This window comes from Diospyros lotus, unplaced genomic scaffold (assembly GCF_014633365.1).
Source record: "Diospyros lotus cultivar Yz01 unplaced genomic scaffold, ASM1463336v1 tig00010963_1, whole genome shotgun sequence".
Taxonomy (NCBI): Eukaryota; Viridiplantae; Streptophyta; class Magnoliopsida; order Ericales; family Ebenaceae; genus Diospyros; species Diospyros lotus.
The window spans coordinates 513832-536289 of NW_026267115.1; the positions used below are offsets into that span (position 1 = coordinate 513832).

The window sequence follows — 22458 nt, forward strand, 5'->3', positions numbered from 1 at the left end:
CAAGGGTTGTTGGAGAATGATCGAGTCTTTGAATTCCTTGCAGGATTGAATCCTGAGTATGATCAAATCAGAGTTCAAATCCTTGGTAAGGTTCCTATGCCATCTCTTCATGAATGTTTTTCAATTGTTCGTGCTAAAGAGAGTCGACGAGGGGTTATGTTAAAACCTCGTACACAAGAGGCTGCAGCAATGGTCACTCGTCGACTGGGTGAAGGAGGGAATAAAGGAAATTGGAGGCCAGCAGAAGCAAGAAAATAGCCAGCAAAGATGGACTGTGGTGCACCTATTGCAACAAATCTCGCCACAGTCGTGGAAATTGCTTTAAGCTACGTGGGAAGACCTAAGTTTTGGCACAGATAGGAGGATTCAAGGGCCAAGGATGCAGCCAAGCTATTGTGGCTAGCAAAGAGCAGTTACTAATTGACAATCCACAACCAGACAAGAAGGAATCTATAGAATTCAACAAAGAATATATTGAAAGATTGAGATGCCTCCTTGAGTCTCTCGACAAATCTATAGGTTCTTGTTCCCTTGCCAAAAGTGGTATGTGTCTTATGACTGATTCTTTTAAAACATCACATACTAAAATAGGTAGATGGGTTGTAGACTCTGGGGCTACTGATCATATGACTTATGATATCTTTCTCTATGATTCATATAAACCAACCCAAGGACACCAGAAAATTACCATAGCTGATGGCTTTCCTACTGACATTACTGGACAAGAAAATCTACATCTTACCCCTTCCATATCTCTTACCAATGTCCTTCATATCCCTCACCTTTCAACTAATCTTATCTCTACCCAGAAAATTACTAAAGACCTTCATTACAAACTAACATTCTTTGATTCTCATTGTGTGTTTCAGGATCAAGTCGAGGAAGATGATTGGATTTGCTAGAAAGTGTGACGGGTTTTACTACCTTAAGAATCTGGACAATGGTCAAATAAAGGGAACCCAGTCTCCTTTCTCCCAAGCCCTTGTAGCACGGTAGCTAAGTTGAATGGGCCTCAGCTCGCAAACCATGGTTTCTCAATCCCTCATTTTAGAGATATTTAATCGAATAAAAATAAAGTGTAATACACGAAAATTCATAAATTCCAATCATAATGATGAAAATTAATTGCAATAGAAATTTGGAGCATGGGTCAGAACAATTACGTTCACTGGAAGTAAGGACGGAGGTGCTCCGCATTCCAAGCTTGCAGGAGAATAGCTCCATCCATATTTGCCAAATAATATGCTCCGTTTCCCAAGTTTTCCTTGATGATAAAGGGGCCTTCTCAGTTAGGGCCTAGTGTGCCGTCACTGGCCTTGCGAGCTCCGGGAAGTATCAGACGTAGTATCAGATCTTCGATCTTGTAGCATCGAATCCAGACTTTTCTATTGTAATACCGCACCACCCTTTGTTGGTAGATGGCGACCCTCAAGCGAGTTGGGTCTCTCGCTTCCTCAATTAGGTCTAGGCTTGTAGCCAATAACTCATCGTTGTCATTTGGATTGAAGGTAACCCTCCGGTGGCTGGTCACCTCATCCTTTGTTGGGATTATAGCCTCAGACCCATACACCATTGAGAATGGTATTTCCCCATTGGTGCTTTGAGCTGTAGTTTGGTAGGCCCAGAGCATCATTTGTAGTTTGTCCACCCAAGCCCCATTTCTTGCCTCTAGCTTGGTCTTTTGGAGCTGTTTGATTATGTTGTTGACAGCTTCAACCTGTTTGTTGGCTTGGGGGTGGTCCACGATCGTGAAACTCTTTTGGATCCCCAGCGATTTGCGGAATTGGATGAACTGCTTGCTGGTGAATTGGGTTCCATGTTCTGTAACTATTTGCCGTGGAATTCCGAACCTGTAAATAATATTATCCCATATAAAATATTGTACCTTTGAACTTGAGATTTGTGCGAGCTCTTTGGCTTTTGCCCACTTGGTGAAGTAGTCAACTGCCACTATGGCGTACTTATACCCTCTGCGGGTTATTGGAAGCGGTACAATTTGATTCATGCTCCAAATAGAAAATGGCCATGGGTTATTCATCTGTTGTAGGTAGGTTGGTGGAGCTCGCGAGACTTTAGCAAATCTTGGGCACTTGTCACACTTCTTGACTAGCTCTATTGCATCTTACTTTATGGTGGGTCAATAAAACCCTTGCCGAAGTGTCTTCTGTGCTAGTGATAATGCTCCGGCATGATTACCACAGTATCTCGCATGAATCTCTTCCAGCACGGTTTGACAATTAGTGCCATCAATGCACCTCAGAAACAGGGTTGAAAACCCCCTCTTGTATAGCTTATCGTCGTAGACACAATATCGAGCTGCTCGAGCTCACAAACGATGTGCCTCTAACTTATCTTCCAGCAGCTTCTCATTTTGCAGATAATCTAGTATGGGTTTCATCCATGAGTCTTGGGGCACATCAATCAATATCATTTTAGCTCATTATCCTATGCTCGGGGTAGCCAAGAACTCTACTAGTATGGCTCCCAAAAACTTTGCATCTCGGGCAGTTGTTAGGCGGGCCAGTGCATCAACGTGAGAGTTTTGGGAACGAGGAATCTAGTGTATTTCGTACTTCTCGAAAGTAGCTAGGAGCTCGCGCACCTTCTGTAAGTACGCCACCATTTTTGTGTCCCTGGCCTTGTATTCTCCCCGTATTTGATTAACAATCAGCTGAGAGTTGTTGAAAATTACTAGGGCCTCAGTTCGCACTTCCTTTGCCAAGCGAAGTCCTGCCAACAGTGCTTCATATTCGACTTCATTATTGGTGGCTTGGAAACCGAATCTCAGAGCACAGAGGATCCTGTGGCCCTCGGGACTTATCAGCATGACCCCAGCCCCAGCTCCCTGTTCGCTTAATGATCCGTCCACGAATAGCTCCAAGATGGTTCTTTCAAGTTTTTGACTTCCTCTTCAATCGGCCCAGTGAACTCAGCAATGAAATCTGCCAATGCTTGCCCCTTTATCGCTGTCCTCGGTTTGTATTCTATATCGAACTGAGTGAGCTCAATAGCTCATTTTAGTAGGCGACTTGAGGTGTCTGGCTTTTGCAAGATCTGCCTTAGCAGGTACTTGGTCAGGACTTTAATCTGATGAGCTTGAAAATATGGTCGTAGCTTCTTTGATGCCATCACCAGACAGTAGGCCATCTTTTCCATTGGCGTGTACCTTGTCTCCGCATCGACCAGGTTCTTGCTTACATAATATACGGGGTGTTGCACCCCTTCATCCCCTCAAACGAGGGTTGCGCTAAGAGCATGTTGAGACACCCCTAAGTATATAATCAGTTTTTCTCCATCTTTAGGCTTGGCGAGGAGCGGAGCTCGCCCCATATATTCTTTCAACTGCTGGAAGGCGGACTCACATTCTTCTGTCCACTGGAAGTCTCGCGGCTTTTTTAGTAGCTCGAAGAATGGGGCACATTTATTAGTTGCCTTAGAAATGAATCGGCTTAGGGCTGCGACCTGGCCGTTGAGGCTTTGCACATCATTTTTCCGTACGGGCGATCTCATGTCGAGCAAGGCTCTTTATTTTCTCCGGATTGGCTTCAATGCCTCTATTATTTACTATAAATCTCAAAAAAAATTCAGAGGTTACCCTAAAGGCACACTTAAGCGGATTAAGCTTCATCTGATAGCTTCTGAGGACCTTAAACATCTCTCCCAAATCAGAAACATGATCAACTACCTATCTTGACTTTACCATCATGTTGTCAACGTAGACTTCTATGGTCTTGTCGATCAGTGCTTCAAACATCATATTTCCAACCTTTGATAGGTTGCACCAGCATTCTTCAACCCGAAGGGCATTACCTTATAACAATAAAGCCCTCGGTCGGTAGTAAACAAGGTGTGCTCCTTATCGCTGGGGTTCATGGGGATCTGATTATAGCCCAAATAAGCATTTATAAAGCTGAGGAGCTGGTGACCAGCTGTTGCATCCACGAGCTGATCGATTCTTGGGAGAGGAAAGCTGTCCTTAGGGCAAGTTTTGTTTAGGTCGGTGAAGTCAACGTAGGTCCTCCACTTCCCATTCTTCTTCTTTACCAAGACTGGGTTTGCTACCCAGATTGGGTAGTGGGTCTCTCTATTGAACTCGTTCACCAAGAGCTTATCCACCTCTTCTTTAAGAACGGCATAACGCTCAGGGGTCATGGGTCTCCTCTTCTGACGCACTGGTTTGTAGCTGGGGTTTACATTAAGCCTGTGCGACATAACCTTTAGGGCTATCCCTACCATATCCTCGTGATTCCATGCAAATACATTGAGGTTAGCTTTAAGGAAATTAGTAAGTTGGGACTTTACCTTGGGAGCTAGATTCCTCCCCAGCTTGAGGCATCTTTCTTCATCCACCTCGCTGACTAGGATGTCCTCGAGCTCTTCCACTGGGCCGGTGGCCATATCACAGTCCACCTCGCAAGGATCCAGATCGTAGCTAACACCCCTCTGGCTAGCAGGCCGTGGGTCGCTTCTTGCGACGAGATTCACCTTCTTCCCTTTAACCCCCATTTTTATAGCATCTTCGTAGCAGCGTCTTGCGAGGTGTTGCTCACCTTGCACAGATCCTATTTCGTTGGGGGTAGGGAACTTGACAGTTAGTGACCTGGTAGAGGTGACCATATCCAGATTGTTCATTGTCGGCCTCCCAAGCACGATGTTATATGCCGAAGGGCAGTCCACTATGAGGAACTCTATTAATGCGGTGGCCTGGCGATCTGCATCTCCAATGGTAAAAGGAAGGCTGATCCGCCTAATGGGGAACACCGTATCTCCCGTGAAACCATAGAGCGGCTTTGGGGATGAGCTCAACTACTCCGGCTCTAGTCCCATTTGATCAAAGCAAGCTCTGTACATTACATTCACTGAGCTGCTTGCATCCACCATTATCCTTCGCACTTCGGCATTGTCGATCTAGGCCCGAATAACGAGGGCGTCATTGTGTGGCCAGTGGACATCTCTGGCCTCTTCCTCCGAGAAAGTGATTTCCTCTGTAATCCCCCTAGCTCGCTTCATGGGTGTGGCATGCCCGTTTGACCCTGTCAACAATACATGGTTGACCTCACGCACGTACCTTTCATGGGACTTGTGAAAAGTCCCAGCGAGGTGAGGTCCATTATGAATTGTGTAGATCGTTCGAACGGCCGGTGAACGCTCATCGTCGGGAGGAGTTAGCTGCTGTGCTAGTTGCTGGGTCGACTAATTGGTAGGGCACACCACATAGTCCCTCAACTGACCTCTTCTGATCAGGTCCTCGATGGCATCCTTCAAAGCCCAGCACTCGGAGGTGTTATCGCCCCCCTTGTTATGGTATGCACAGAATTTATCCTTGTTTCTGAATTTGTTAGTTCTTATCGGGTTAGGCTTCCCGAAGTCCTCCCTGCCTCTCTCCATGGTGAAGATCCTCTCTTGGGGATCAAACATGGCACAACAGTTGTCGAAACAGCTTGATCGCGGAGATCGCTCTTCTCTCTTCGCCTTGCGGGCTCGCTTGGAGACCTGGTTGTTCGAGCGTTCTCCCCGAGCTTCCCGTCCATTGTCTCTGTTATTTCTTTTCTTATTTTGGTTGGAGCCTCCAGCCTCTTCTTTCTGTTCGACGAGCTTCTTTAAGCCAAAAGCCTCTTCCCACCGGATCTCCTTGGCAACTCGTTCATAGAATTCCCCCAAGTCTTTAACGGGAGTCCTATAGATGCTCTTATAGAGCTTTCCATCCTTACGGAGGCCTGCTGAGATCACAGTTAGGGCGTTTTCATCAGAGGGATCTTCGATATTACTCACCTCATGCCTGAACTTGGCAATATAGTCCTTCAAGGATTCGTTTGTCCTCTAGAACACGGTGGCTAGGTGACACAGCTGGGCGAGCTGCCTTCTCAACGCCCTGTATTTGAGCTGCCTTCTCAATACCCTGTATTGATTGAGAAACCTTTGTTGGCATTCCTCCCAACTGCCGATGTTGTGAGGTGAAAGGCCCCTGAATCAGGCGCGGGGAATATCGCCCAAGGTCGCTGGGAAGATGCGACGTTTGACCAGCGAGCTGGTGGTTTGCAAATCCATCTAGACATTAAACACATCTAGGTGGTCATAGGGGTCATTGTCCCCATTATACTACGGCATATTCGGGACTTTGAACCTATGAGGGAGAGGTTCAAGCTCAACTTCCCTAGTGAATGGTGTCCTGTCCCCACAGCCATTATTCTGGCTGCGAACCCCTTGTTGCGCCTCCAACTACTAGACTCTTTGACACAATTCCTCAACGGTTGCATCTAGGTCTGCAGATCGCTGGGTTTGCGATTGCCTACTATCTTGCTCTGGAGAATGACGATTTAGGGGTGGATAGTTATTTCCAATATCCTCCTCACCTGGTGGGGGTCTCTTTTGTCGAGGCCGGCGAGCCCCTTGAGGTGAAGGGATTTTCGGTGAATTGTGGATAGCCCGCACATGAGCTTGGGCCAGGACCCTTATCGCGTCAGCGAGATGCATGACTGTGTTCTCTAATGCCTCCTGGCGTTGTTGCAAGAGCTGAATCGTCTCCATCCCGGTGATATGAGCGACAGGTTGGACCGAAGCCCGTGGGGGCATGCTTGCGGTAACTCCGATCGGCGGTGGGATGGAGGCACCCGCAGCAGAAACAACATGTTCAACGGCAAATGGAACATCCTGCGGTTGATAGCGATGATTTTCTGGAAAATCTGCCACCGCATCAGAGCTTCGTGTGTTCCTTTCTCTTGCCATGGCTAGCGATCAGAGCGGGCCCTTCTTGTAGCGCCAAAATGTCGACGTCCAGAATTAGCTGACCATGATTCTTAGGCCTACAATGAGGAAATTAGCCCAAATGCAAGGAGGAGGAACGAAGTAGAATGTACACGAGAAGTTTTTACGTTGTTCGGCCAGAACGATGCCTACTCCACGATTGTTCTCTGGGCATTCCGGCAGAGTAACAATATGTTATTATTGTTCTCTCTCTCTCTCTCTTCACAATGGTGTTTTGTACCCCTATTTATAGTGAGGGGTGTTTACAGTTGTATAAAATACAAAAGTGGAATAATGATATCATGGAGACAATGTGTCATTATAAATTCCATAAAATCGAGAGTGGGGCTCCGTATAACCAGGGATCTGGTTTGCATCAAATAAAGTAGGTGGGTCTCTGCCGCCAGTTATTCAGTAACAATGTTGTTATGCGAGCTAAATAGTTTAACCGAAGAGCTGAACGGTTAGGCCAGCGAGTTAGACGCATCGCTAGGAGCTCATTGGGTATATTGTTGAGAGCTTGCTGGGAGTTCGCTTGGTTCCGCGATCTGAGCTCGGGTTTTAGCGATGTGTGATCTTGTTCTGATGAGCTCAAGCCTATTGGGTTTCAGGCAATTGGGCGGGCCTGCTGGGTTAATCCCATCCCATAAGAAGTAGTGCGGGAAATACTCGTAACACAACTATTCATATTGTTTGTTAAAAAAAAAAAGGCATATTGTTTGTTAAAAAGGCATATTTCTGAAGCACACTTTAATCATGCTCAGCTAAAGTTGCTGAGCTTCACATGCAAAAAGCCCTAAGCATGCTGCGCTTTGCTCTCAAAGTGCACTTTTAAACACTGGTTGAGAGAGACTAAAGTTGGAGATAATTGACCTTTATGTGTATATGATTAGGTATATGACTGTGCGAGGGGGAGCTTGGAGTGTACTGGGAAATTGTTATTTAGGGCAGCATTGGCACTTCAAAAATTTTAACAGCTTAGAATTAATGGTTGAGTTATGGTTCACCAGAAGACAGGAAATTTGTAATCAACTCATAAAACACAGGAGGGAGATGTACAAGTCCTAAAGCTGTCTAGTTGTAGTTTGCCGAGAACCATTTTGGTTTTATCACTCCTTTGTTATGATGTATAAGAAAAAGCATGGGGTTGAGAAGATATAATCATGTTGATATATTTATAGTTTCCCACTATTTTGGTGATAAACAAAACACATAAGATCTCAGTTTAATATTGCCAAACAGATTTATGCAAAATCCATGCTATTTTCATTCAACTGGTTTCGCCAAATTCCAAACTTTGAACCTAGCACAGTGATTTCTTCTCTTTTCTTTTCTTTCTTTCTTTTTTTTAATGCTCAACACATTCATTTCTCTGGCATCATTTTTAGAACCATCACCATCGCTACTATCTGTCGTGAGAGATCACTTTCCATATGCACATACTCCTAACAGAAACCATCTTGCCAAATACTGTGCCATGTTCCATTTCCTAATAAAGAACTACTGGCACTAGATGCTCTTCCAAATATGTAGCCATGCTGATATATTTTAAGGAACTCTAGTTGTTCTCCAATTCATATGATGCAAAAATCCTTCATCAGATTTCTTATACTCATTGAACAGTGGATAATAATCCCAAAATTTTGTATATGCTTCTACAGTGTTACATTGAATATTTGATTTGATTTATGGTTATTAAAAAATGTGGCCTCAGTTTCCAGTAAGGATTGGATATACCTTGATTATTATGGCTAAAATAACTAAAAGATTGCATGGAAACATGAACAGTTTCGTTACTGGTTCTAACAAATAACTAGGAGTTCTTCTTTCCCAGCTACAACTGGACCATAATCTTATCATCATAACTAAGTACAATAGATACTTCTGTTCTCCAGTAAGTTTAAGAGAACAATGGCTTGCAGCAACCTTCAATGATCAATGGTGTCTAATTGATATATATTTTACATTAGTTGCATGATTCTTCTGATAGAATGTGGAGGAGCATATATATGATTTACCCTAAACAAGTGGGATAAGTTGTTTTTTGTGTATCAAGAGATGTAATAAATAACAACTTTGAGTTACTGAATCCATTATTTGTTTGTAGTATGTAATATTCCGCCGTGGCATTGGACTTGATCAAACAACTGATTTCTTCTTCATGGAGAAAGTGGACATGCTCATTGGTCGTTTTTGGGCATGGCTTTTGAGAAAGACCAGGTGAGTTAAGTCTTTGGAGAGGCTCAACTGTGCATAGCTAGTAATTTGACCCTTCTGCAAGTTACTTATAAATATTATTTGCCTGATTGGGATTAGGCATCAAAAGGTGCAGAGTTATCTGGAGATATTTTCATTGAATCTTAGCCTGTTGCTAGGCTGCTGTGAATTTATATGTTTAACTTTCTTGGCTAATGGCATTTGCAGACTAGAAAGAGTTTTGACCAGGAAATCAACTTTGAGGAAGAAAGATCCAAAAAAAGATGATGAAACTGGTGCTGACATACAGGAGGATGACTTATTCGTTGAACGGATCCGTCTTGAGACCATGGAAATCAGGTTTTATGAATAGTATTTTGCCATTTGACAGCTGAAAGTTTTACCTTTGGGAATTTCAAGTATAAAAGATGGTTTTTTCCTGATATTCTTTTGGTTTTCTTGAATGTGTTCCCCAATGGTATGAAATAACTGAAACTTCTGTTTATGGTAATCATCCTTAAATGTAGGGATTCAGAAATTATAAACTGAATTGTTTTACTGATCTCTAGATTCTTGGATGCTTTGTTAGTTGGATGATACTTTTCAATATTGAACTGGAAGGAAATTAAAAATGCTTGCATAAGCTAGCATTTCTTATGTCTTCCTGCTATTAACACAAGCATCAAACTACGAAAGCTTTGAGTTGCTTCAGTACCATTGCACTGCTGCATTACATAGACATCCATTTGCATCCATGCATGCTATTTTGAAGTCTAATTATTGCTATTGTGGTCAGCTTAATTGGATCTAGATATTATTTTAGTTGACTGACTTCCACTTCTGATGCTTATACTCTATTCTGCTTCCTCCCAGTTTTCGCAATCTGCTGGGCAAAATCACCATCCAAGAGCCTACCTTTGACAGGATAATTGTTGTTTACAGGTACTGCTGGTGTTGTGAAGTCTGTGTTGGATAGTTTTGTCAGAACAATTCACAGCCAAATTGAAAGTTATTATTTTCCTTTAGATTGATCATTAATGATGGGTTCGTATACAATGTTCGTAAGAGTGCATCCAGCTAGAAAAGGATTTTTTGTAGCTTGGAAACGCATCCACCAAAATTAATAATGAATTTGCTGATTTCTAACAACCGTGGTGATCATGCAGGCAAGCAAGCACCAAACTAAAACAAGAACGAGGAATATTTTTGAAGCATTTCAGAAACATCCCAATGGCTGATATGGAGATTGTTCTTGTGAGTTCTTGGCTGTTCTTGCTATCTTCTCCTTAGATGGCATATCTGTATATTTCCCCCAAACCAAGTCCTTTTATTAAATTATGATATAGTGAGTTTCTTGCCTTTTAACAGCCAGAAAAGAAAAATCCAGGTTTAACACCAATGGACTGGGTCAAATTTCTGGTTTCTGCTGTTGTTGGGCTGGTAAGTCATCTGATGTTCATGAACTTGTTCTATAGTCCTCGTCTTTTATCCATGTTAAGATAGGTGTAACATATCACTGTTTTTCAGGTTGCAGTAGTGGGTTCGCTTGACATGCCTAAAGCTGATCTTTGGGTCATATTTGCTATCCTTTCTACTGTGATTGGCTATTGTGCCAAGACATACTTCACGTAATTTTTTTTTGTTATTTAAATTTGATTCACTATCAGTGTTTTTAACCCGCCAATTTGGTGGGACTAAGAGTTGGCCTGGTCAAAGTCCTTAGTTTTCCTTCTATTTCTTTAGGACACTTAATGTTTAGTGGACAGAAAGTGCTGGAGCAGGGCAACTACCGGTGAAGAATTTCTTATTTGTTGGAGCCACTGGATCATTGAATTGTCCTGGATCCGTCATTCTGTTTTCTCCATACATGATATTATCAATCTGTTTACATAACAACCATGTGCTTTAATTTTCCTTGTTTTTTACTTAATTGTCTGTTTTTACTGTATTTATTTGTTTATTTGTTATTGTTATTTATTTATTTATTTTTATTTTTTTTTTGTGTTTTGCATACCTGTAGGTTTGAGCAAAATATGGCTGCATATCAGAATCTAATTACAGAGTCTATGTATGACAAACAGCTGGATAGTGGAAAGGGCACTCTTCTTCACTTGTGTGATGATGTGATTCAACAAGAAGTAAGTTGCACTCTGGAAATTTAGTTGATCTTTTGACCAATGTTTAATTTTCATTTAATAGATAAAGTGGTGATTTTGTACAGGCTTTCTAACTGTCTTCTAAGCAGTTTAAGGGCTTCCTTTTAGTTTCAAGTTATTGCATAAATAGACTGGAAGTCGGCTTCTATAAAATGTGCCATCTTTTCTTCAAAATGATTGCACAATAAATCACCCTAAATAAATCTGTATCAGATGAGAAACACTGCCCGAGTATCTTTTTGTACCGGGTAGCATTCACAAAGGGATGGAAATTGGTCAATAAATAGGCCCCACTTGCCCATTTAAGTTAAAATGATTATGAAAAATTTCATGTTTTGAGTCATAGAGATAAATTTTATTTGAAATAAACCCTAATTACCCATTTAAAATTGAAATTAAGTTGAAAAATTCATATTTGAAGGATACAAACGACATATTTTTAACATTTACTAAATGTGTATGCAAATAGGTGAATGGGTGACCCATTGACATCTAAATTCATCAATCATTTCCAATCTACTACGTGGTCAACAAGTGAGTTCTGATGTAAAATGGTTCTTGAAAATAGTAGTTGAGCTTCCAGGCAAAAGAAATTTTGCTCTACCTTCCATCTTTACTATGTTTTAGATTGTGAGGATCACTGAATGGATTGCAGTATATCTAATTCACTAGGCTAGCTAATTATGATCCGAGGCCTCAACCTTGTCGGAAATGGTTTCCAATTTTCTTAAGGTAATTTGAATGTGCAGGTTAAAGAGGTAATTGTTTCATTTTACATACTGATGGAACAGGGAAAAGCTACTCGACAGGTGCATATTTGTTACTGCCTTTGCATGGTGTTTTATTCTCTACCAAATTCCTGGGGATTAAATTGTTGCAAAGTTGATGCTTAACTGTTTATAGTGTTTGACAGGATCTTGATCTGAGGTGTGAAGAACTAATTAAGGAGCAATTTGAGGAGAGTTGTAACTTTGATGTGGATGATGCTGTTCAAAAGCTAGAGACGTTGGGAATCGTTGCCCGGGTGAGACATCTTTTCCGTCTTCCTTGTTGAGCTTGGCCGATAATCCAATTGTTACCTTGTTTGCTGTCTTCCTTTTTCTGTTCAGTTCAGAAGAACTTTCACTCATTTTAACGCCTAGGAACCCTCTGAGCAGATAACTTGCCCTTTCCAAGGAATCCAACTTCGCTTCAATAAACTTAGTCAAATATGCTCCAGCCAGCAGAATGCCTTCACCTATTATTCACATGCATTTTTGTAGATATTGAACACAATGACCGACGATCTTGCATAACACGATGACCTAAAACTTATCGCCACTGGTTCTTGCATAGATGCATTCTTCGTGTTTTTAATAAAAGCGCAATCTCTGAATGCAGGATTCGATAGGAAGGTACTACTGCGTTGGCTTGAAGCGCGCTAATGAGATCATTGGCACCACCACAGAGGAACTCGTCCAAGCAAAACAGAGTGGTATCACTTCTTGATGTTTTTCCCAGAGACTCTGTGCTCTGGCTGCGCTCTTTGAGAGTCCTTTTGAAATTCTTGGGTGTGAGTAGATATGTGTTGCCTTTACATTCAAACCATCTCACCGATCTGTGCTGTGCCAACTTCCGTGGGGTTACCCTTTCATTGTATATGTTGATTAATTCATTGTTTAGTTTTCTTAGTCATTTGCATCCATAGGGTATAGAGGTAGAGCGGTATAGTGGGATGAAGGGTTGACTTCTTGCTTGCACTCTCTATATTTGTTTTCATGTCCGACACTTTTTAAAGGTGGAAGGAGGAGTTTGCAGGATTGAGCTATTTTGTGTGTTGGGGGGATTAAAAACACTTGTATAATAATGTCACAGTTGTAATTCTATAATTATAAATTGTAATGTACCATTACTCCATAACATGTCCTATCTTATCAGGGCGGATCCAGCAAGTTGGGGTGGGGTGGGCTGGGTCAGGGGTGGGCTGGGCTAAAATGAATTTAGGGCAAATTTTTGTATTAAAATTTTAATTTTTTTGTGAGCTGCCCTGGGCTTCAGCCCAGGACAGCTCATATGTGTATCCGCCCCTATATCTTATATTTCTCATTGGAGTGCAATTCTTGAAAATTATTTAAATTAAGAATGTTGGGGCAATTTAAGCCCTAAGGGAGAACATAAATGGGTAAACTCATCTAAATATTTCGTAGGTCATATATTAAATAAATGTATAAAATGTAGAGAGATTTTAAATTATAGACACGAAAGAGTAATTACCGTCTCAGTTTATTTTTAAGAGACATTCTGATACTTATTACCTTTTACATGTAACTCAAGTTATCTAATGCAACTAAACATAATCTATCAGGGTTAAAAGAGTCTAATTAAAATATTTATTACAAAAAGGTCAAATTCCATTATAATTATAGAAGAAAAATAGAATTCATCATTTATGTAGAATATTTTTAATGAGTCAATCGAATGTGATAGTTTTGTTAATAAGATTTTTTATCGTGATTTAAATTTTAATATTTAAGTATTGAAAAAGAATTATAGATTCAAATTCTTATATTTCCTTGTTTGTAAAAGCATTTTAAATTAAATTTGTGTTAAAAAGAATATGATTGGGAGAAACAAAAACAAAATAACCATTTAAATACTTTTAGTCAAGAGTAGAATTATTAGTTTTAGGAAAAGAGAAAAAAATATTTAATTATTATCTAAAAATCTAAAGGATAATTTGTTTTATAGAATAGTTTCTCACCATTTGAAAAATAACTAGTATTTTGTTGGACTGATTTGGATCCAGTATGGATATGGTTGGGCTTGACTTTCTGGCTTTCTTACAAGTACAGCATTCAATAATTATTTGGTAAATTATTCATTATTATTATGTATTAACTTTAAAACACATAACTCCAAACATAAATAAAGTGACAGACAAATGATATGTTAGAATTAGTATAAGTAGATCACGAGTTCAATACTTCAAAGATTAAAGATCCATTTGTGATTTACTTTTTTTGTCAAAATTAAGAATACGCGTGGCAGGAGATTGCGCAAGGATACTAATTTTAAATTTAAACACATAAATTGATATCTAGACCTCAATATTTTTTTTATAAAAAAGTCTAAATTATTAATTATGCTAACCCTTTTTTTGAATTATAAGGTAGTATAATATTCATAGTGATCGAGGGTACCAAAAAAAAAAAATTAATGAGCAAGGCCAGTGAAGTAACTTAATGTTATTTTATATTATACATTTATTTAAAAACAATATTTATATATGAATGCTACTACTATTGGTTGTTGTTAGACGTAAACAAAAACAAATATAAACATAATTTACATAGACGTTGATGAACGGCCTTGATTTCATCCCGAGATCGAAGGTGAGGCAATAGTAGTGCCACACACGCGCACACACAAGCTGAGGCTACTACTACAAGCATACAGCTGAGCTCCAGAGGACTGGATAATATAAAGCTCCCAATCTCTCTCTCCCAGTGGGCGAATATGGCGGCCAAACTACTAGTAAGCCCTCCTGGCCTCTCATCTTTGCGCTCCAAACCCAATAAGACCACCGAATTGGCACCTCTATGGCCATGGCGATGCCACCCGACACCAACAACAACAAAACCCAACTCCAGGCTCGTTGCTCGAGCCCTCTCCTCTCTCCTCGACCCTCTTGCTTCTTCTTGTTCTTCTTCTTCATCTCTGTTCTTGCTCGCCGAAAGCACCGCCGGCTACTCTCTGGCCAGCTACTACACTTCTCTCGGCCTCTTTGTCATCTCCGTTCCCGGCCTCTGGTCTCTCATCAAGCGCTCTGTCAAATCCAAGGTTCTTTATTTTTTTAAACTTTTCAATTTCGTTTTTGATCCATCTTCCTGGTGCTCTAAGGTTCTAATTGAGAATCGTTTTTTTTTTTTTTTAAATGGTTTTTGAATTCAGGTTGTTCAGAAGACGTATATTGGGGCAGGAGAAGGGAAGAAGATGCCTAGTCAGGTGGCGGGAGAGATTCTTTCTTTCTTCACTCGCAACAATTTTGTGGTTTTGGATAGAGGAGAGACCATAACGTGAGTAACCCTTCTCTGCTCTTTGATTATCTTTAATTAATCATCAGCAGCAGCAGCAGCAGCATTTCTCATCTTCAATGATACAACAACAATATATTCGAACAGATGGAATATGATAAAGAAGGATGAATCGTTGATTCCACGATAAGTCAACATAAAACCTTCGTACAGAACCATCTGAGATGTGACACTCCTAGGTTTGATGCCTACAAGGAGATATCAGCTTATCTAACATATGCAACAATTAGTTCAACCATAGGTCTGATGTCAAGACTCTCTAAGCTCTTTTCCAAGCAGCAATTTATGATACCTGTAATTGAATCTGATTCCCGTCATCAAAGTTCATGAAATGGTCCATCAGAATAGGTAGAAAGTCCTTGGAGCTTGGTTTGGCAAACCATCAATTGCATGGCAAGAACACGTCTTGGAGTTGTTGGGTTTTGTATTTCTTGTATTTTTGCCAATGCAATTTTTGGAGTGTCTCCGACTGTCATAAGATAGGTTAGAAATCCTAAATAGTGAAAAGACGAAGATTTATGAGAGGTTTGCTTGTAAAGGGTGTCTTTTGCAGTCTAAAATTGGCATGGTTGGTTGCCCACATTGTCTATCCAGTACTAATAGTTCATAGAGAGTCCCCAATCTGAACTGAAGATATACTGCCTTTTCCTATTCACGGACATTAGCAAATGCCACACTAACATATGCTCTCTGTAATTTTTCCATTTTTTGTGTCGATGCATGGATAATGGGTGCCTTTCCTTGGAATTCACCTCCTCGGCTAATCAACTAATCCCTGATGTCATATATATGTGTGTGTGTGTGTGTGTGTGTGTGTGTGTGTGTATTTCTATCAACAAATCTGTAATTGGATTCCCGAGTTAGAATTCAAAGCCCCTTTCTCTCACTCTCTCTCACATTCAAATTTCTCTTTTGTGTAAAGTTTCGAGGGCATGATGATTCCAAACCGAGGCCAAGCAGCATTGCTCACTTTCTGCACCTGCATAAGCCTAGCAAGTGTTGCCCTTGTTCTTACTATAACCTTTCCAGAAATAGGCAATAACTGGTTCTGGCTCACCATCTTAAGCCCACTGGCGTAAGTAATCCCGGTTTTCTTAGCTCTTTTTCCAAATTGATACCAGTTTTATCATGTGGATGAAGTATATGCATAAATAACATTTGGGAAATGGAAACAGAGGACTATATTACTGGCGAAGAGCATCAAGGAAAGAGCAGATCAAGGTTAAAATGATAATGGCTGAAGATGGAACCCTTTCAGAAATCATTGTTCAGGGGGATGACCAGCAAGTAGAACAGATGAGGAAAGAACTGGAGTTGAGTGAGAAAGGCATGGTGTATGTGAAGGGCATATTTGAGAAGTAGACCACTCATTGTAACCAACCTCTCAGGTTCAACTGTTTTTGGGGGATGGGTTGGCATAAGAGTTTGTATTTTTGGTTCATGGTTGTTACTATTGGTAGAAGAGATTCTCCTTTAATTATTCTCAGAAAGGATTTTGATTTATATTCTTTATAATAATCATCTAATTCTGTACAACTTTGGGGAACTTTTGCTTTGTAATTTTTGTACTTTCCCTTGGCAACATCTCTCTTCGTATATGAGCACATCATGTGTATCAACTCCCAAAGGATCATGGTTGTATGCCAAATATGGTGGTCTGGCACTGTTGTGAAATTTTTATTATCCTGAAAATCACTTCTATAAAAATCATTTTTAAGGAAATAACAGTTTGGTGTTTGCTCAAATCATTTGAGAAAGCTTTTAGTAAATTATTATATGTATTTTGTTAGTAATTGAAAAGGTGTTCTTAACAATAAAATTATCAAAAACGGTACTGACAAAAGTGTTTATATAGTTTATAAGATCTGATAACTGCAATATTTATGGTTTTAAATATGGATTGATAGTAATTTTCCCTAATAATAATTTTGTTTTCTTTATTTCTGCTTTTGTTTTCTAATAAAAGCTTCAAAAATTTGTTTCTGCTGAATCAAGCAACCTCTCCAAAATGGTAAATATACTATAATTAATCACGCGTGCATAAAAGCAGCGTTTGAGCAGACAATTTGTTCAGTTCTAAAGCAACACCAGCACCATAGCGTGCTACATCAAAGACCATACAAATTATTGAAAATCAGAGATATCTTCAACAAGAAGTATTTCACAACTAAATACAGAGAGAAATACTTAAAAAAAACCTCATTGTCCCTGTAGATGATGACTACACCTTCAATAATCACCCAATAAGCAACTTGTTCTCTTCCAAGAAAGAGTAAGTGGGTACCTCCAGATTATAAGGTGCCGGTCCCTTGCGAATCCTGCCAGAGATGTCGTAGTGAGAACCATGGCATGGGCAAAACCACCCACCGAAGTCACCAGCATTTGGTAATGGGATGCAACCCAGATGCGTGCAGACCCCGACAACAATGAGCCACTCTGGATCCTTTATTCGCGCTGAATCTTCCTGTGGGTCGCGAAGAGAGTGCACATCGACACTGTTTGCCAGCTTGATATCATCCTCAGTTCGGCGCCTGATGAAGACTGGCTTCCCACGCCACTTCACAGTGACTGTGCTGCCCGGCTCAATGCTGGAAAGGTCAACCTCAATAGAGGCCAATGCAAGAACATCCTTAGTGGCTGACATGCTGAGGACAAACTTCAGGATAAGGAGGCGAATCAGTGAAGCGTAAACAAATCTCCCACCAGTTAAGACGAAATAGGCAAACGCCCGCTTGCTGGGATCACCTGGAGGGTAACGCTCATGGTTGTATTCGTCATAAACTATCTTTGCAGTTGGGTTCTTAACAGCTGCCACAGTCGGAGGAACGTCTGGAATAACACTGTTTTCCTTGAGGGCAAGTGGCTTTGATGCAAAACCTGCAACAACCATCACTGACCTATTGTAATCAAGCCCTTGCTTCATTTGGCATCAATTGAACAAATATCGATACATCTTGTCATTCTAGCTCACAAAGGTACTCCCAGGAGAGGACAAAAGGACATATGGCCTCATAAACTAGCAGTAAGGTTCTGTTTAGAACAACATGTATGGCCATTTTTTTGATTAAGCAGGTTGTATATTCCAGTGCATATGTTTTAACCATATCTTGAGAGTCATTTCTTGTTACCCTGTGATTGGAACCAAATTCAAGAAAGAATGATTCAGAGACCTGTCAGAACTCATAGTCATAAACCAACTTTATTCACTAGTTAGCTTGGAAAGCATGCGCCACCATTCTTAAGAGAAGTTAAAATCTTCTACCAAGAATTTGCCAGAATACATTTACACTACCATTCTTTAGCCTCGTCTTTGTGATTTCCTGGGAGTTGATCAACAGGTAAGATGCTCCTAGCAGATAAGGTGCAACTAGACGAAGTAATGAGCCCTTTATCGAGTTAAGAGTAGATAGACATGGCCAGTCAGAATAGTTGCTGTTAAGGATCGCAATGCATCAAAACACCAAGATCTCCAAAGACCAAGCATAAAGTACAGAATAAATAGGAGCTTCCAGACAAATAAGTCATGTCTAATAGGCATCTATGCATCTAAGATAAATGCACTTGCAACTGGAAAACAATAAATCTGGACTTAATCTCACTAGATGAGTTTGGCTACATGAATTCTAGTTCACCAGTTATCTACATTTATGGCTATATCTGCTAAAAAGCTATTATAATGCATAACATGCCTAAGACTTTCCCATCAAGTTTTATCATTTTTGGCTAAAAATGTCTTCTATCCACTTTTTCTTAGAAGCATTTATTCGTCTTTTTCTCACATGACCAAATCATTTTGATTGTGTTTCATATATCTTATTTTCAATAGGAGTTGCATTAACCTTATTATGTATAATCTCATTTTGATAATATCCTTTCATGCTTCAGCAAAAAAAGAGAAATATATATCCTTTCACATAGGGTTGCACATTTATCATAACATCCACATCCCCAATACACTCATATTTTGCATATGTTAGTGTTTAACTGTCCAATAGAATCACAGACGCATTTCTTCATTTTAACCTCCCATATTAATTCTGTCTCCATTTTTTGGACAAGTGATCCAAGATTTCTAAACTAATATGTTCTTGGAATGATTTAATCTGCAAATCCCATCATCCACTTTTCTATTTTTACTAACTTTCATTCCATATACATTTCTTGCAAAAAAAAAAATTTAAAGTACAAGGCATTATCAATCTGTAACAGCCAATGTTCCTTTTTTCCGATCACACCACATTAAAGCTGTGCCTGTGGACCATTCATATCTACCACTGTAAGCTCTAAATATTTGCCAAATATTTATCACATGTTATCTAGTTCCACAATATGATATGCATTAATTTTTAACAGCCTTTTAGATAATAACGTTTTAAGTGTGTTATCTAGATCTATAATGTTCTCACATATAGGTATATGTTATCTAGTTCTACAATTTTATGATAACCATTAAGGTCACAGCAGAAGTACTACTTAATCAGCATGGGATGCAGAAATTCTCCTTCTTTTTACCATCCCCATCTAAAAGACTAAAGATTAATTTATTGCAAACTGCTTGGGTATTATTACAGAGCACCCTGCCCCAAAAAAATGTGGAACAAAAACAAAAAAGGATGCCACCATAGGATAGACTAGTAATTTTTTTAGTCCTACAAACCCAAAACTGATGCTATATGATGATCTTTAGAGCTGGCAACAGGCATATTGAGACATGCCAAGAATGTGTTTATCACATAAACACAAGAATGGGAACAAATTCTTAAACATGTCAAATTAACATGAACGGTGCTGCTAGTTTGAAACATGGCCTAGTACAAGTGCATATTGGAAAGCACTATTCTGTCACCCCAGACGTCATTGCACTCAAGAGACTTTCATGTTTGGAAGTTCTGCTCTGACGAAGAATTAACATCAAACTATATTCAAATGATAAGTGGCTGTCCTTGAAACCCAATAAACAGTTCATTGACCAATGATATGCACCTTCATCCCTGTTTGGTAATATCTCTCATAGATATTTGTAACATCATGCCTGCCTAGACTATTTTACAATTCCATATCAAAGATTCATGCTGCTAGTATATGTGTCATCCCCAAGATCATGAGGTCCCACAGATATTTGTAATGTTGTGTCTGTCTAGACTATATTTTAATTCCTCAAAAGGCATGGCCTGAAACTACTCTTTCATCAAAAATGGATTTCAGAAAGTTTCACATCCAAATAATGCTAGTCAAAGTTTTTTTGACTTCCCAACAAGAATTAAAGCAAAATTGAAATTTATATGGTTAATCATGAAGCCCCAGACTCAAGAGAGAAAGCTACCTAATTCTGAGTCACATTTAATTTAGATAGGCATATGCCCACACAAGAAGTACAAATTCTAGCAGAGCATCCACCAATCTAACAAACTAAGAAGCTGGTAACCTAATGAACTGAATTAAAAGAGTATAAAAGAATACTGCTATTAAGCTCACTCTTTTGTTGCATGGTTTGATAGAATATTGTCATTAACCATTTAAATGGACACTTTGCCACCATCAAATTTAAGTCATACCATCCATTGCACTTTCTATTAAATGCCAAAAGTTTAAGGAAAAAAAAAGGTTGAACCATTCATGGAAGCTTATTTTCCACACCATTCTTTACCTAGAAGAAAATTAATCTTATTGAATTAATTCAGCCAATCTTGGAACAGCGGTATTTCTTTAATTTGCCACTACTAGAGCCTGGCATTAATGAACAAGTCGGAATTCGATTACAGAATCTAATATGCCCATAAGGCTAGTCTCAAGGAAGTTATGGCAACTGAAGGATAACAGGTTGTAGCATTAATTTGTACATAAACTTGCCAGTGAAGAGTCTCCATGTAGCTAGGAAAAAGCTCCATTCAGCAACAAATTTCTTTGAACTAGAACTAGCCCCCATTACCAACCAAATATGATCTATTCCTCAGTCAACTAAAAATTGCTTAGAGAGATTAAAGATAATATTGTAGGAAAGAAACAGTTCAAGAGCGCCCCCCCCCCCCCCCCCCCCCCCACACACACAATATGTTTAACTTGAGAATTCTGTCCAACAAGATAAATAAAGTGCTAAGAATAAATGGGAGATCCTATAGAGATCTGACAGCTAATTAAGACCTTTCATGTACGCCTACCGTATCAGTTTTCAAATCTTAACCCCTTACATGAAATAATAGTAGAACAACGAGCGAGACACATCACACTGAAAGCGACAGAAGGGTGAACCCAAACAAGCTCGGAATCAGAAGTTCAACAATAAGCATGTACTTGAGGCAACAACGGAGAGTAACAGATGCTCTAAAATTAAGATAGACAAACATCCGATAAACTTGGAACGGAACAGAGAAGATTATTACGGGCAACAACCAAGAAATGGTCCAATTTTACTTCCACCGAGTTAAAAAAAAAAAAAAAATCACGCGCACAAATGGAAGAGGGAGAAACCCTAAACATAAGTAAGTTAGCGGAAAAGACTGAGACAGGGGTTCTGACTCAACCTCTGCACAGAAGATGAAATTGGGAGCCGAAGAGATTTGAATTGCCGAATAAGGAACACAATCTGGGACCTCCTGGCGACGAATCACGGCCGCTCATCGGATTATTGGAAATGGAGGCGGCAGAAGAGGAAGCCTGGCTCGGCCCCCTCCCTGATGACAACGAGGTGAGAGAAGACAGCCTCTCCCTGCTCCTAGCTGCTGCACGTCTCAGCATCTTCCAGTTCTCAAAATTCAGCCTCCTCTCCTCTCCTCTCCTCTCGTCTTCTTCTTCCTCGTCTTCTTCTTCTTCCCTTCTTGTGAGGAAAGAAGCAAAATTATCATCACCGACTCTACTGGTTGGCTTAGTGCGGTGAAAATAGCAGCACCCGATTCTCTGAAACGTGTCCTGTTGCGTACGGTTCCACGTCTGCAGTTCGTGAAATTCATATAAAAATAACGGTAATCTTATTTTTACATTTAATTTTGATATTTATATAATTACAAACATTTTTTAAATAATTAATAACACTTTCTCGTAAATTCTCAACTATTTTTTAAGAATTATAAACACTGTGAGCATCAAAAAATTAATATAAAAATAGTATTATTATAAAAAAAACATTGTTATTTAATGATAAATAATATTTTAATTAAATCAAAATAATAGAATTAAATTGAACAAAAACTGTCAATTTGGTTCTATTCAAGGTGGGGGTTAGGTAATTTCGATTTCTAAATTTAATTATGTCAATTCAGTTTATTATTTATATTAAAAAAATTAAAATAATC

At 39.7% G+C, this 22458-nt stretch overlaps 3 protein-coding genes across 3 annotated transcripts in view; 2 read left to right on the forward strand and 1 right to left on the reverse strand.

The window, feature by feature from the left end:
* The window catches only part of LOC127793472 (uncharacterized), a 48308-nt gene extending 35306 nt beyond the window's left edge, over positions 1–13002 (forward strand). Inside the window, exons 6-15 of the mRNA XM_052324208.1 lie at positions 8852–8964; positions 9169–9300; positions 9814–9882; positions 10107–10194; positions 10309–10380; positions 10468–10568; positions 10961–11078; positions 11846–11905; positions 12010–12120; positions 12477–13002. Of these exons, the coding sequence (XP_052180168.1) occupies positions 8852–8964; positions 9169–9300; positions 9814–9882; positions 10107–10194; positions 10309–10380; positions 10468–10568; positions 10961–11078; positions 11846–11905; positions 12010–12120; positions 12477–12584 (972 nt within the window). The 3' untranslated portion in view covers positions 12585–13002. The remainder of the gene's footprint in view (positions 1–8851; positions 8965–9168; positions 9301–9813; positions 9883–10106; positions 10195–10308; positions 10381–10467; positions 10569–10960; positions 11079–11845; positions 11906–12009; positions 12121–12476) is intronic.
* A 1534-nt stretch (positions 13003–14536) lies between these two features.
* LOC127793473 (protein COFACTOR ASSEMBLY OF COMPLEX C SUBUNIT B CCB1, chloroplastic-like) lies at positions 14537–16797 on the forward strand. Its single transcript, XM_052324209.1, has 4 exons — positions 14537–14915; positions 15027–15151; positions 16092–16244; positions 16345–16797. Exons 1-4 carry the CDS (start codon positions 14592–14594, stop codon positions 16529–16531), a joined length of 789 nt encoding a protein of 262 aa, XP_052180169.1. The 5' UTR covers positions 14537–14591; the 3' UTR covers positions 16532–16797.
* A 372-nt stretch (positions 16798–17169) lies between these two features.
* On the reverse strand, positions 17170–22096 carry LOC127793495 (cytochrome b-c1 complex subunit Rieske-4, mitochondrial-like; the record flags this gene model as incomplete). The annotated part of the gene is made up of 2 exons (XM_052324243.1): positions 17170–18046; positions 21691–22096. Coding segments are annotated over 2 exons (1047 nt in total), but the record flags the coding sequence as incomplete, so codon positions are not given.
* Between the last annotated feature and the right edge of the window lie 362 nt (positions 22097–22458).